The sequence below is a fragment of the Triticum dicoccoides genome, chromosome 2A (genome assembly GCF_002162155.2).
Source record: "Triticum dicoccoides isolate Atlit2015 ecotype Zavitan chromosome 2A, WEW_v2.0, whole genome shotgun sequence".
Lineage (NCBI taxonomy): Eukaryota > Viridiplantae > Streptophyta > Magnoliopsida > Poales > Poaceae > Triticum > Triticum dicoccoides.
This window is the reverse complement of record NC_041382.1, coordinates 125,355,934-125,369,983: the sequence shown is the minus strand read 5'-3', so window position 1 is coordinate 125,369,983 and position 14,050 is coordinate 125,355,934. Positions and strand designations below refer to the sequence as shown.

Sequence of the window (14,050 nt, the reverse complement as noted above, 5' to 3'; positions counted from 1 at the left end):
TCACATATCGATTACTTGGCGATGAGTTTATGTCATTGTATCAAGCTGCTTTCATTGGTTTGATTATGTGTGGAGTTGAAAATTTTCCTCAACATCATAGTGAAGGCCTTGTAATTCGGCAGCATAACTTTTCAAAGGTTTATCCCAGCCGGTCACTCAAGGCTCCCTGTTTCTTTGGATGGACGACTTATGGGGCTTTTAAAAAGCCTTCATTGATAATTAATTTCGTGTGAGTGAAAGGGTGAAAGTATCACTGCTCCAATCTAAGTGCAGTCTAACTGCTCCAATCTAACTGCAGTCTCTTTACTATCGTGGTTGAGCAAGCAGATTGCATATATGGCATATATCAAAAAAGGCTTTCGCCCGTTTTATAAATAAAGTAACCACCGAGCATAAAGTCAATATGGTACCATCCAAACAACACATACACAACGCCACCGCAGGCAAGGTCCAACACACAGGCACACAAACACTACACAAGGTTCAACTGTGGGCACAGTACAACAAGCCCAACACAGACACAAGACATGCACAACACATAAACGGCGGTGACGGCATATGCAAGGCGAAAGGAGATCCTATAGTACTACTCCGACAGAAGGGGAACTTGAATGACCAACACAACACAGCGTGTTTGCCATGTCGTCTCCACTTCTCCCTCATCACTTCAGTAGTGCTAGTGCAGCAAACCTCCACGCATTAGGTGCCGGGCACGACGCCACCACCCAACCTGCATATATACATTATTATTATCACAATTTGGTTTCTGCTTGCTAGCATGACTACGATCACAAATCATCACTGCAGTAAGGTTCCCTCATCGATTTTTTACTTTGGATGGCTACCATCTTTGGGTGAGAAATAGGCTGCATCCCTGTCGGTAGTTCCAGGGGGAAAAAACATCGATGCCACACACGTTGTTTTTGTCCATCAGCTTATATCTATTTTCGCAATGATATACAGGAAAACTACACTGGCAAATTGAGTGTTTCATGCGAACAATTTAAACAAAGAAAGTGAACTCTACAACATGATACTCCCTCCGTCCGGAAATAGTTGTCATCAAAATGAATAGAAGGGGATGTATCTAGATGTATATTAGTTCTAGATACATCCCTTTTTATCCATTTTGATGACAAGTATTTTCGGACGGAGGGAGTATAAAGCAATCTAAAGTACTGAAGAAGCCTCAACTATGCGTAGCCGTTCGGCTAGCAACGAGAACATTGCACATTTTCGACCTCCATGATCCAATGCAACAGCAGCACTCCCGACCTACCTAATGGCAAGGTGTTCACGAATGGCAGCCGATATCGCCTTACAGCAGCAAATCCCCACTAACCCTTGTCTGCGGGTTTCTGTAGAACTCGCATTCATGTCAGCTTCCCAAAGTTCCACAACAAGTCCCACGCCCTCATTCAGGAAGTCCGCCGCCACCCTTTTGAGAAGACAAGTGCGCTGATGGTATGTTTGATCCTGAAAAAGTGCAAAGATTAGTTCGTCCAAAGGAATCTCAGTGACCGATTAGAACTTAGAAGGGAGTGTGGAATGCGATATAGAAACATAGATGATCAATTGTGTACCCTTGACAAAACAAAGTCAGATGAAATAATATTAGGAAGGAAATCCCACAAGTGCAATGCTCACACCAACAGCACCCAGAGGTTTGATTTTATGTGCAGGTTATCAAATGCAAGTCTGAAAAATGAAATCAGTTGACAGTCTTTTCATTTTGATCCTATGACAGGCACTCACAGGACAAAATATTGTCGCAACACTGTCATATATAACTACCTGGTTTTCTCATTTTGAAAAATTACCAGCATTTGAATGTCTAAAGGTCATGATAGGAGGCTGCACAGTGGATTTTTAAGTGAGATTAAAATGTCTTCGGATGGCATATGGTGCATGGCATGTTCAGCTTGCTGCCAGGAGAAACAATGTGTTCTAGGGGATGGCTACAGTACAGATATATTGCAAGAAGTTGTCGGCCCCACTTTTCCTTCTATACATTTTGCCACTTCTTCCCGTTTCCATCTTTAGGATGAATATATTATATCACAAAATACTCACTCCTTCCGGAATTACTGTCGCTCAAACAGATGTATCTAGCATTGAAACACATCTAGATACATCCATTTGAGCGCCAACTAATTCCGGACAGAGCAACTGTGCTATTTTCTAAGGAAATAGGAAGTAAAACAAATATATCAAAAAGGGGGCCAAATACAGTGCAACAGAACAAAACAGAAATCCATCCATACATTCACACAACTAAAATAGCTATTACACTCATAAAATTAAAAAAAAAGCCATAAGTATATCAACTTGTTACAGACCTGACTAGCAGAACCGGACATAGCAAATGGTTTCCGGCTGTCCGTTGGCATAACGAAGTTCTAGCATCTCTCCTCCTCGAGTTAGGATCTTCAAGTCTTTCTTGTTTCCACTAGAAATTTGCAAATAATAATAATACAAATGTCAGTAGGGAGCTCACTTTTTCATAAATCAAATGTTCATCAGCTAAGTGGACTACAATTCCAGCACCCTTATTTTCAGTAAAATTTCCCATCCCATGCATGCAAGGGTGATATCTGGAACCTTTTCGCTCATTGTCACTAAAAAACCTCTTTGCTAACCTCAATGACCGAATCTAGGATTTCCCTGACATCATTTTCATAAGCAGATCAGTAACGGCGGCTAGCTTCTCATGTATCGTCCTGTATGGCAAACAACAGAACAATAGAAAAGCTATCAATATTGCTGAAAATCAATTTTTGAAAATCAGGACTAATTAGATAGCTCTTCAATTTGTAGACCTTTCGGCAAGCATTGACAACAGCAGACTGTACTTGCTGCGTTTGCATGCCCCCGGTCCGCTTCTTCCCTTTAAACATAAGCATGTGCACGAAAGGCAAAAGCAAAAAACTTGAATCTAAAAGCAAACTATGAATTTGAATGTTATGAAGTAAATAAACATTTGTATTACAAAATACCATGGTCTCCAATGAGAATGGTCCAATTATTCGATCTAGCCCCGTTAACATCACCAGAAAAAACTCTGTGATCCAGCGAATAAGCCTGCAAGAAATAAATTTGAACAACTTATTTCCATAAAAGGGGCAAAAGGATGTCACACGGAAGACAATAAAAAGTACCAGAGATCAATCTAGAGAGGGTATGAGGCAGTAACTTGCTGGATGTAAGGATGCAGTGTCGAGCTTGATCTGCACTTGGGAGACAAACCCCAGCACAAGTTTCTCTCTGCCTCCACACCTCCCTCTCGAGCCTCACCCAGACGGAACAGAATGAAATGGCATGGCAAACAAGAAGCGAAAAAGTAACTAGAAACAGTAATTCATTACTTGGCCATGGCCTGCCTTCTGAAACTACATCTGGGTTCTACTACACATTTACACAATGTCCACAAAGGACTGGTGCACAGACCTGAGATGGCCATAACACTCCTCGCTGCTCCTGAAGTTCTCCAAGCATACCCAACAAATGTGGCTGCCGCACCTGCACTCAACATGGTTGCAGCCATCAGATTTCTCAATTGTGTATCCACAGGAAGGGCAGCTCTTCACATTCGCCTTCCCTTTGCGCCATTCAAGCAGCGTCGAGTCTGGGTCTTCCTTGTATTCTTTGTAAGCCTCGCATGATATGAAAGGATGATACTCGAAATGACACTTGGTGCATATCTCCACATAGCAAGCCCCACAAGAAAAAGGTTTGGTTTCTGCATCTGGAGCTGCCACTTGGTAAATGGATTGGCAATCAGGTGTTGGGCAGAAGCGGTACATTCCTGCTCTAGATGCAACAAATGCCCTCAAGGAAGCTCTGAATAGGTCCTCCAGCTTCTCATTTGACAAGAGATGCTTCAGGTCTATAACAAGGAGAGGCTCCTTGCACCCAGTTTTCAGGCAACAAATAGGGAACCCATCATGTGATTTCATGGCAGATTCACACTGATCCACCAGACAAGCCAGACAAAACATGTGCCCACATGATTCAAGCCTAAAAGGATCTTCTATCTCACACAAGCAAATAGGGCATGCATCCTCTGACGGCTCATCGTAATCCACCCTTTGATCATCTTCTTTGCCTCCAACATTCTCTGATGCAAGTTGAACCAGGGAACTGTGTTTAAAAGAGGCTAGCTCAGAGATCATCCTTTCCACCCTTCGCTTATCCTCCTTACTGCCCCAAACTTTAAGTAAATGGCGGTGTTGGTGTAACTCAACCTTTATCTCAGGCATCTCTTTGTTAAACCCTTCCAGATCAACTCCAAAGTTTTCTACCGTTTTCTTCATCAAGTCCGGAGGGAGGTTGTGGCCACGAAGATAAATTTCAAGAGGCTTCTTCTCAAGTAGCTGTCGAAGTGCATGAACCAATTTCACCTCCGCTGCAGCCATCTGATCTTGGTGTCCAAAGACTTTAATATTTAGACTTTGCCTGTCATACATAATGTAAGTACCAGTTTCTTGTTCAATTGATTTCAAATGTGCTACACCATCACGGGACAAGAGCAGTTGAACTGCACTTAATGTCAGATCAGGGTGGTTTATGGTTTTGCCTTTCATCAAAATCTCAAGTGGCCTTCTCAAATCTGCTATTGTTTTCGTGGCATTTGCTGTGAGCTTTAATCGAAAAATACCATTCTCAGTCTTTTCAAAATTGTAAGATACACCTGCATGAAGTAGAAAAAGATACGACTTTAAGCCCACCAGCAGACAGAAATAGTTTGCAGTCTCAAAGAACTAAACAAACAATACAAAGGTGGGAACGGAGCTATGTAAGATTAACAGCATAGTATGATATTCAGGGTAATGAAGGCAAGGAACAGGACATCCCTATTTACTAATGCTACATATTCTTGGATGCTTACGTTAGTTGCAGTCTCGAAGCTAATCTACATATTAGTGTATCTGCCAGTGAAGTTTACAGTGGTACTTAAAAGAAACTTACATCTGAGCACAAACATCACATACCACTGAATTTACACAGGAAGTAGTTACAAACCAACGGACCAACACGTCATACAAATGCTGTATGTATGCATATACTGCCAAAGGACAGACCCAGTGCATAGAAGCTCCCACACAAGGTGGGGTCTGGGGAGGGATTATAGGAACCTAGTCTTACCCCTGCAAAGTGCAATGCAGAGAGGCTGGTTCGAACCCAGGACCTCTTGGCACAAGTGGGGAGGACTTCACCACTGCGCCAGGCCTGCCCTCATGTATGCATATACTGCCACCATGCAAAATTACTGCAGCACAGTATTTTCAAAACCGTGGCGACGTAAAACCGCAGTATTCCAATGCCTGGGCAATGAATACTCCTGTTTCTACAAACCATAGTTTCCTCAGTTTGGTTTAGAAAAAGAGGGCAAGACCTCTTTTAAAAATACAGCAAAAATGCTACAGTATTGGAGATACTACAGTTTATAAAAAACGTGGTACTTGCTGACGTCAAACACATAAAGTTTTTAAAACTATGGTTTAAAAAAACATGGCATTCTACAAAAACTCCAAAAATACTTAGCTGGCAAATGCAGCCTGCAGTTTTAGACCTTGGAAACAAGCAAGCCAATGATAGATTACACATGGCTACTCTGGCATGTTTACACACATTAATTAGCCCATATCTCCTTGGCATTGTTGCATTTACCTTGTTTGGCTCTCATGAATTGGGCCTAAATTCAAGAACTGGAATTGGGTTCTAGAAATAGGGGTGTTTGGCTACCACAAGAATTGGAATCACAAACTTCAAACCCAATTCCAGTGAGTTAGAATATGTCCAAACAATTTAACTATCAGCAAAGAATCAAATGGACTCAGCAAAATGCAGAAAGTTGCTCCTCTATGCACCAAGTCACCCCCCAAAAATTTAGATAATTTCCTGAGAATTTTATGGCGTGAACACGAGGTTGAAAATTAAAATACCAAGTTTTACAAATCCATCTGCACAAGTGCGTGGGACTCACTTGCATGAATTGATCCACCAATAATAAGCTCAAAGTTACTTCCCAGCACGTGGACAATGAGATTTCAAATAATTTTGTGGAAAATTTAGTGTGAACATGGGGTTGAAAATTTAAATCCAAAATTTTACGAAGGCCATCTGCACACGTATGTGGGACCCACTTGCACAAATTCTAAAATGCAAAATTTCGTAGAACAAATTACTTCCATTCCATGTGACATTCAAACATATATAATGAAACTGGAATCTTTTAGAATAAAAAACAGAACCATCAGAGTTGGGTTTTGGGATCTAATTGAATGAATCAAAATCAATTCTTGGGAGAGAAACAAGGTGTAAGAGCATTCCTGGTAAAAAGGTGACTAAAAAAGTACAAAAAAAGAACTTAAACGCCAAATACCGTGAGCAAAGTTTGGAATAAGGTCAGCAGATGGGAAAAGGCATCTATAAATTAAATATGCTAGAATAGCAGCCTCATAGGAGTTGATTTATGATTTCGTGCTGAACCTGGTAAACAAACAGATAGGTGGTCTTTCCGGAATTCTGAAACATAAGTTTTTCCCTCACAACTCGGTCACTTTTACTTTTTCTTTATTTTGTAATCCCCAGGGTATGATCCCCTTGGATGGTCGAAGATACAGTAGAGGGAAGGGATTCGAAAATAGATGATTCTTATGGCTATTCACACATCAACAAAATAGTGGTTTTAGACGAACACCTATATGGCTACTTTAATTGTAAAGAAGAATAGTGTGTGTAGGAGCAGCCAACGACCAAGCACCGCATCCATTGATCCCCCTTCTGAGGTTACTGTCACTGCACCTTCTGAGATATTTGAAGTTTTGAACCTTCTTCCCAGCCAACATAAATGTGCATTGATAATACCACTACACAGCCTATGTAGATGACTGTGTTGAGGCATCATGAATGTGCATTGATAATACTCTGGCGCAGACGAGTGTGCACAATCTGGTAATGAGAGGCAATATAGTGTTGAGGCGGCTAACTTCATTAAGAATTTCAAAGGTCCATTGCTTGCTGAGAAGTAATACTCAGCAAAAATGTGTGCAAGTCTGGAAGTCACAAAGTATTTGAGCATACATCAGACCCACATATGGAGCAGAAGCGAGTTCAATGAGATATGCAAGGTGCACTATGTTAACATTAATCTTGCCGAGTGACTTAACAGCAAGATCAAGAAATTGAAGTTTCTTCCAGTGGTTGACTTGACAATATCAAGGTCTCAAATTCTTACCAAGTGTTGTCAATGCACTCAATGCCAAGTCTAGGGGTTTGGTGCTAAAACAGAAGAGGGGTTCAAGCCATGAAGCTGAAGTGTATTGACACTGACAGATGGCATAGAGTGGAGGCATCCAGTTGAATTGTTGAAAAGAACATGCAGCGGCAAACAGTGGCAAGTTTCTGTACTGCAATGTGAGCCTGATGTGTTCATCACTTCAATTAGAGGAGCTGAAGGTTATATACTTGTATGATGAATTTTACACAGTGCAGAGTTATAAAGCAGCTTATGCAGATAATATCACAGCTATGACAGGGAATATGCAGTGGGTGTCAATTGATCCAGGGTTCAAGATTCATCCTTCAGTTCATAGACCTCTATAATAAAAGTTCTTAACAGACCTCCTGGAGACCAAGAAGGAACATGATTGGGGCATGAGAGATTTGGACTAGGAGCATGGGAGAGGAAGCTCCAGTGGATAAGTGGTCATATGATGAAACATTGCAAGGAACCTGTACAGCTAGAAGGCACTGGAGCAAGCTCTGCAAGGTAAGCATTCAAATTAATCTTACTCCATGTTAGCTTAATTCAACACTAGTTGGCATGCAACATTTGAACCATTGTAGCTCCAGAAAGAGATGCCGGAACAAAAAGGAGAGGCAAAAGAAGAGTGTCAGGAGATGGAGAGAAAGCTGCAAGCCTGCAATACTAGGATCCAACCAAGTAAATGAATGTGATGATCATGAAACTTCAGTGGCATGCTAGCCAACTACAAAAACCACTGCTGCCCAGCATGCAATACAAGGAGCACGAAGAGACTTGCAATTTGATTGTTTATCAGATGCTGTTGAACCGGTATGGGCCCAAGCCCATCATATGTATCACTTAGGGCCCAAGCCCATGAGGATAAGCTGACCTAGAAGGGGCATCCAGTCCTCCCGTTCCCTGTGTGAGCCGCCACACACACTCACACTCACGCTGCAGGTACTCCTCTCTCCCTGATTCTACATGGTATCAGAGGCCAGGTTCGGCGGGGCCTGACGGACGGCGGCGCCGGCCGGGGATCCGGCGAGGCGCGGGACAGTGCCTGGGCGACGACGGTCGCGGCGTCAACGCGCTGCTGCACACGAGTGGTCGGGCGCGGCGCTGCCTGCGCGGCCGTGCACGGGCTGACGCGGCAGAGGACGGAGGGACTCGCGACCTGAAGGCTGCGCAGGTGCTGTCCATGCGAAGGAGTGCTTGCGTGAGCGCAAGAGGTGGTCCTGGAGCTGCCGTTGCTGCTGCTGTTCCTTGGGAGGAAGAGGTGTTGCTTGCTGCTACTGGTGGTGGTCAGTGCTACTGCTGCTGTGGGCTGCTGTTGTTGGGTGTGTAGAGGCTGTGTCTGTTGCTGCTACTGAGTGTTGCTGCTTCCACTCCTCCCGACCGAAGATGGCTGAGCCAACAGGCCTTGTTGAGGCTTTCGAGAAGCTTGCTAAGATCTTCGAGGAGTCGAAATCTGGGGCCATCGTTCCTCGACAGGAAGTGGCTCAGAAGATCGAACTGTCGCCCATGGACATGAAGTTAGAGGGGGCTACCAATTATCTGAGCTGGTCCCGGAGGGCGTTGCTGGCTGTGGAACAGAAGGAGCTTGATGGGCACTTGTTGGGTGTTGTTGCTGAACCAGGAGACAAGACTACTGTGGAGGGAAAAAGATGGAAGGTCATAAACTCTGTGCTCATTGGCTGGTTGTTGAACTCGGTGGTGCCCCCCATTGGACGCTCTGTGGAGGGGCTATCCACATCCGCTGCGATATGGACGACTCTGTCCACCTTGTACTCAGGTAAGGGCAATGTCATGCTAATTGCTCAGATTGAGGGGAAGACCAGTCGGCTGCATCAAGGCGACGACATGTCAATGATGACATATGTGGCAGAGCTGCAGGCTTTGTGGGCAGAGCAGGATAACTGCGACCCTCTGGAACTCTACGATGCAGCTTGCATCGAGTCAGGGCGCAAGTGGATTGCACGCAGGCGTGTGCTGAAACTGTTGGAGGGGCTTAGAGGTTGTTTTCATGGCAGGAGGGCATCCCTGTTGCACCAACCTCTCCTGCCCTCTATTGAGGAGACTATTGCTGCTATGTCTCAAGAGGAGGTGCGGCTATCTCTTGAGCATGCAGACATGAAGGCTGTGCCGTCTCCGACATTTGGAGTCACTGAGCGCATGGAGTGGAGCGATCCCAACAAATGTCATATCTGTGGGGAGGCAGGTCACTGGAAGTGGGCGTGTCCAACTCGTGGCAGAGGCAGGGAATACAACGGAGGGGGAACTGGCAGAGGCAGGAGTGCTAGAGGCAGAGGTGGATACTCACGGACCTCAAGGGGTCAGGCTTCTAGGGGCAGAGGTGGCTCACATGACAGTGGCAGGAGACACTGGGACGTCAAAAGGCAAAGATGCAGATGATGCTGACTATGGAGACTTTGCTCTCTGGGCCTCCACTGATGAAGGTAATCCAGAACAGGCATCTCTTGCTTCTAATGGGAGTGCTCCAGAGTGGGTTCTCGACTCTGGAGCATCTAAGCATGTTGCGAGTAAATCTTGCGTGTTTGAGTCTTACACTAAGCACCCTCCGTCTCACACGGGCACTATGCAAACTGCTGATGGCACAAACCAGCCTGTCATAGGGGTTGGCACAGTCAAGTGCACTCCGACCATCTCCCTATCCTCAGTTTTACATGTGCCAGCTTTTCCTGTCAATTTGGTCTCCTTCAGTGCCCTAATTGATCAAATTGACTGTCGTGTGATCCTTGACAAATTTGGTTGCGTGATTCAGGAGCGACAGACGAGCTAGACAGTTGGGACTGGCACCAGGCGTAGGGGGCTCTGGTACATGGACCAGGAGGTGCAGCCGGACTTGGTGTGTGCTGCGACCATGGAGGACAAAGAGAAGGAGGCGATGATCCATCACTGTAGGATGGGACATGTATCTTTTGATAAGATGAGTAGAATCTTTCCGGATGTTATGTGTGGGATAGGCAAGGGCAAGTTGACATGTGATGCTTGCGAATATGCCAAACACACACGAGCCTCATATGTGAGTAAGGGGCTTAGGAGCATATCTCCTTTTATGCTTATTCATTCGGATGTATGGAAGAGCCCAGTTGCATCAATGAATGGAATGAAATACTTTGTGACATTCATCGATTGCTATTCTCGTATGACTTGGATTTATTTGATTCGTCACAAAGATGAGGTGTTTAGCTGTTTTCAGAATTTCCATGCCTTGGTGAAGAATCAGTTTCAGGTGCAGGTGCAGGTGATCAGGACTGACAATGGGACAGAGTATGTGAACAACACATTTGGGGCCTACTTGTCTGATCAAGGTATTCTTCATCAAACTTCGTGCCCAGACACCCCTCCTCAGAATGGAGTGGCGGAAAGGAAAAATCGGCATATTCTTGAGGTTGCTCAGTCATTGATATTTACGATGAATGTGCCCAAATTCTTGTGGAGTGAAGCAATGATGACAGCCACATACCTGATCAACCGGACACCATCAAGAATACTAAGCATGAAGTCTCCGTGTGAGCTAGTATATGGAGAAACTAAGTTTGTTGTTCCCCCAAAATTGTTTGGCAGTACCTGTTTTGTTCGTGATCACCGTCCTTCTGTTGGAAAACTTGATCCGCGAGCAGTGAAGTGTATTTTTCTGGGCTATTCTTCCAGTCAGCAGGGATATAAATGTTGGTGTCCCTCAGAGAAACGCAGGTTTGTCAGTATGGATGTAACCTTCAGGGAGTCTGAGCCATTCTATGGTGAGCCAACAGATCTAAGTGTGTTGTTTCAAGAGCTTGACCATTTACACTCTGTGCAGGATGGTCAAGAGGGGGAGAAGGCTGTGTCTCACACTCAGGAGGATTCTGTGGGCACTAACATTGATGATGATGTGCAGGTTCAAGTCCAGCCAATTGTGGGTACAATTGCAGTTGGTACTCTCACTGATGGTGATGTGCAGGTTCAGGTCCAGCCAACAGTGGGTTCCATTCAGATTGGTAATCTCCAGCTCCCTGTTCCAGATCGGTGGCAGAATATTCCCCTAGTGTACTCTCGATGGCAGCAACAAGTGCCACAAGTGCATAGCTCATCTGACACACGTCTGGTCTATTCACGGCGGCAACCACTTGTGCAGGAGGAGCAGCAAGTGCAGGGGGAGCAATCAGTGCAGGGGGAGCAACAAGGCAGTGGTGCAAGCTCATCTGACACGGTGGAACTGCCTATTGCGTTGCGAAAGGGGACACGTGAAGCGGCACAGAAGGCTTTACCACCGAAGTTTTTTGATGATCATGACATTGGAAATTGTGTGTCTTATGAGGCTTTGTCTCCTTCCTATAGAGTGTTTGTTGCCTCTCTTCAAACTGTGTCAATCCCAAAGGATTGGAAGGCTGCAAAGCAAGATCCGAAGTGGCGTGAAGCGATGATAGAAGAGTTGAAAGCACTGAGGAAAAACAAGACGTGGGTGCTAACCACATTGCCGGCAGGAAAGAAAGCAGTGAGTTGTAAGTGGATTTTTACAGTGAAGCAGAATCCTGAGGGGAAGGTGGAACGGTATAAGGCCAGATTGGTCGCCAAAGGATATAGTCAAACTTATGGAATGGACTATGACGAGACGTTTGCTCCAGTGGCAAAGATGAACACAGTAAGGATATTGGTTTCCTGTGCTGCAAACTTTGGGTGGAAGTTGCATCAATTAGATGTCAAGAATGCCTTCTTGCATGGTGAGTTGAAGGAAGAAGTGTACATGGAGATACCACCAGGTTTTGGTACTTCACAGACCACGGGGAAGGTATGCAGGCTGAAGAAATCCTTGTATGGACTGAAGCAATCGCCGAGGGCTTGGTTCGATAGGTTCAGATGTGCTGTCCGTGCTATGGGGTATGGTCAATGTAATGGTGACCACACGGTGTTCTACAAACACTCACTCTCTGATCGGAAGATCACCATCCTTGCAGTTTATGTGGATGACATTATCATCACTTGAGATGATAAGGAGGAAATAGAGAGATTGAAGGGGTGTCTAAGCAAGGAGTTTGAGGTAACGGATTTGGGCAACCTAAAATACTTCCTTGGCATTGAAGTGGCTCGGACAGAGAAGGGAATACCTTTGTGCCAACGGAAATACACCTTGGATCTCTTGAGTGACATGGGCATGATGGGATGTCGTGCAGCCCCTACGCCGATTGAACAAAATCATCGAGTGACAGCTCAATCAGGTGAGCTGGTGAATAAGGAAGATTATCAGAAATTAGTTGGGAGGTTATTGTACTTGTGTCATACCAGGCCTGACATTACGTATGCCGTGGGTGTGGTGAGCAGATACATGCATGAACCAAGGAGTGGGCATCTTGATATTGTGCACAGAATTCTGAGATACTTGAAGGGGACTCCGGGTAAAGGGTTGTGGTTTGCGAAGAGTGGACATCTTGAGGTGGATGGCTATAGTGACTTTGATTGGGCCAGTTGTCAAGATGATAGAAGATCAACTTCTGGCTACTGTGTGTTTGTGGGAGGAAATTTGGTGTCATGGAGAAGCAAGAAACAGACAGTTGTGTCTAGATCAACAGCAGAAGCTGAGTACAGAGCATTATCTCAAGGGTTGTGTGAGATGCTCTGGGTGAAGTACCTACTGAGCGAGTTGAAACTTCTGAGGAAGGGCCCCTTGAAGGTGTGGTGTGACAATCAGTCAGCTATAGCCATTGCTAATAACCCAGTTCAACATGATAGGACAAAGCATGTGGAAATTGATCGCTTCTTCATTAAGGAGAAACTTGATGCTGGGATCATCAGCCTTGGTCATGTCAGTTCTGGGCAGCAGTTTGCAAATTGCTTGACAAAGGGACTAGGAACAAAGGATTGTAACTTGGCATGTGACAAGATGGGAATGATAGATATCTACCACCCATCTTGAGGGGGAGTGTTGAACCGGTATGGGCCCAAGCCCATCATATGTATCACTTAGGGCCCAAGCCCATGAGGGTAAGCTGACCTAGAAGGGGCATCCAGTCCTCCCGTTCCCTGTGTGAGCCGCCACACACACTCACACTCACGCTGCAGGTACTCCTCTCTCCCTGATTCTACAGATGCTTATGTGCCCTGATGGCTCATAATGATGCCAAAAACTGTAATGGCTGCGAAGGTACCTTTTTTTAACTTTAACTTGTGAAGCTAAATTAAACCTGATGCTTTTGTAATGATGCTAGATAGTAAGATGGAAAGGACTTGTACTGATAAGTAGAATCTGATGTTAGGCAGCTAGTTCTGATGGATCACCTGAAAAACAGGTCTTTCACAACGTTATCATGCTTATGATGCTTAAAACCTGATGCTATTGTGATGGACGTCTGCACAATGAGTAAGCAAAATCTTGAAACCTGATGCTTATTTCGCTGATTTTTCTTTAGTGCTATATTGCTCAATATTTTTCTTTCGCCGTTTCTGTGAATGGACAAAGAGTGACTGAAGATGACATGGGAGATACAGTGCTTCTATTAATCCATAATTTCTACATGAGTTATCTTCTACTTCACCCACCCTGAATACATCAGCATGGTCTAAATAAGGTCTTGCAGACCCCAAAATAAATGTATCAGCTTGCAAGCCACGGTCCAGATGCTCAAAGAATCACTAAATAGACTTAAGCAGTACAAGGGCATTTTCGGGTGAAGTCTTGCCCTGACTAGTCAAACAGAGCTAACCTGACGGTAATGTGGGGATGTGGCAAAATATAGCTGAGAACAAGAGAGCAATGGTATCAGCATAATTACAGTAGAAGTAAGGAGAGAATGAGAGTGG

General features: G+C 44.7%; 1 protein-coding gene across 1 annotated transcript in view; it reads right to left on the bottom strand.

Moving 5' to 3' along the window:
• Positions 1-344: 344 nt before the first annotated feature.
• Positions 345-14,050, bottom strand: part of LOC119353761 (ATP-dependent RNA helicase DEAH12, chloroplastic-like) — an 18,706-nt gene continuing 5,000 nt past the window's right edge. Inside the window, exons 3-9 of the mRNA XM_037620438.1 lie at positions 3,448-4,690; positions 2,997-3,081; positions 2,820-2,887; positions 2,640-2,720; positions 2,340-2,449; positions 1,280-1,476; positions 345-730 (exon numbers count right to left, since the gene is read on the bottom strand). Coding sequence (XP_037476335.1) covers positions 2,654-2,720; positions 2,820-2,887; positions 2,997-3,081; positions 3,448-4,690 — 1,463 coding nt within the window. The 3' untranslated portion in view covers positions 345-730; positions 1,280-1,476; positions 2,340-2,449; positions 2,640-2,653. The remainder of the gene's footprint in view (positions 731-1,279; positions 1,477-2,339; positions 2,450-2,639; positions 2,721-2,819; positions 2,888-2,996; positions 3,082-3,447; positions 4,691-14,050) is intronic.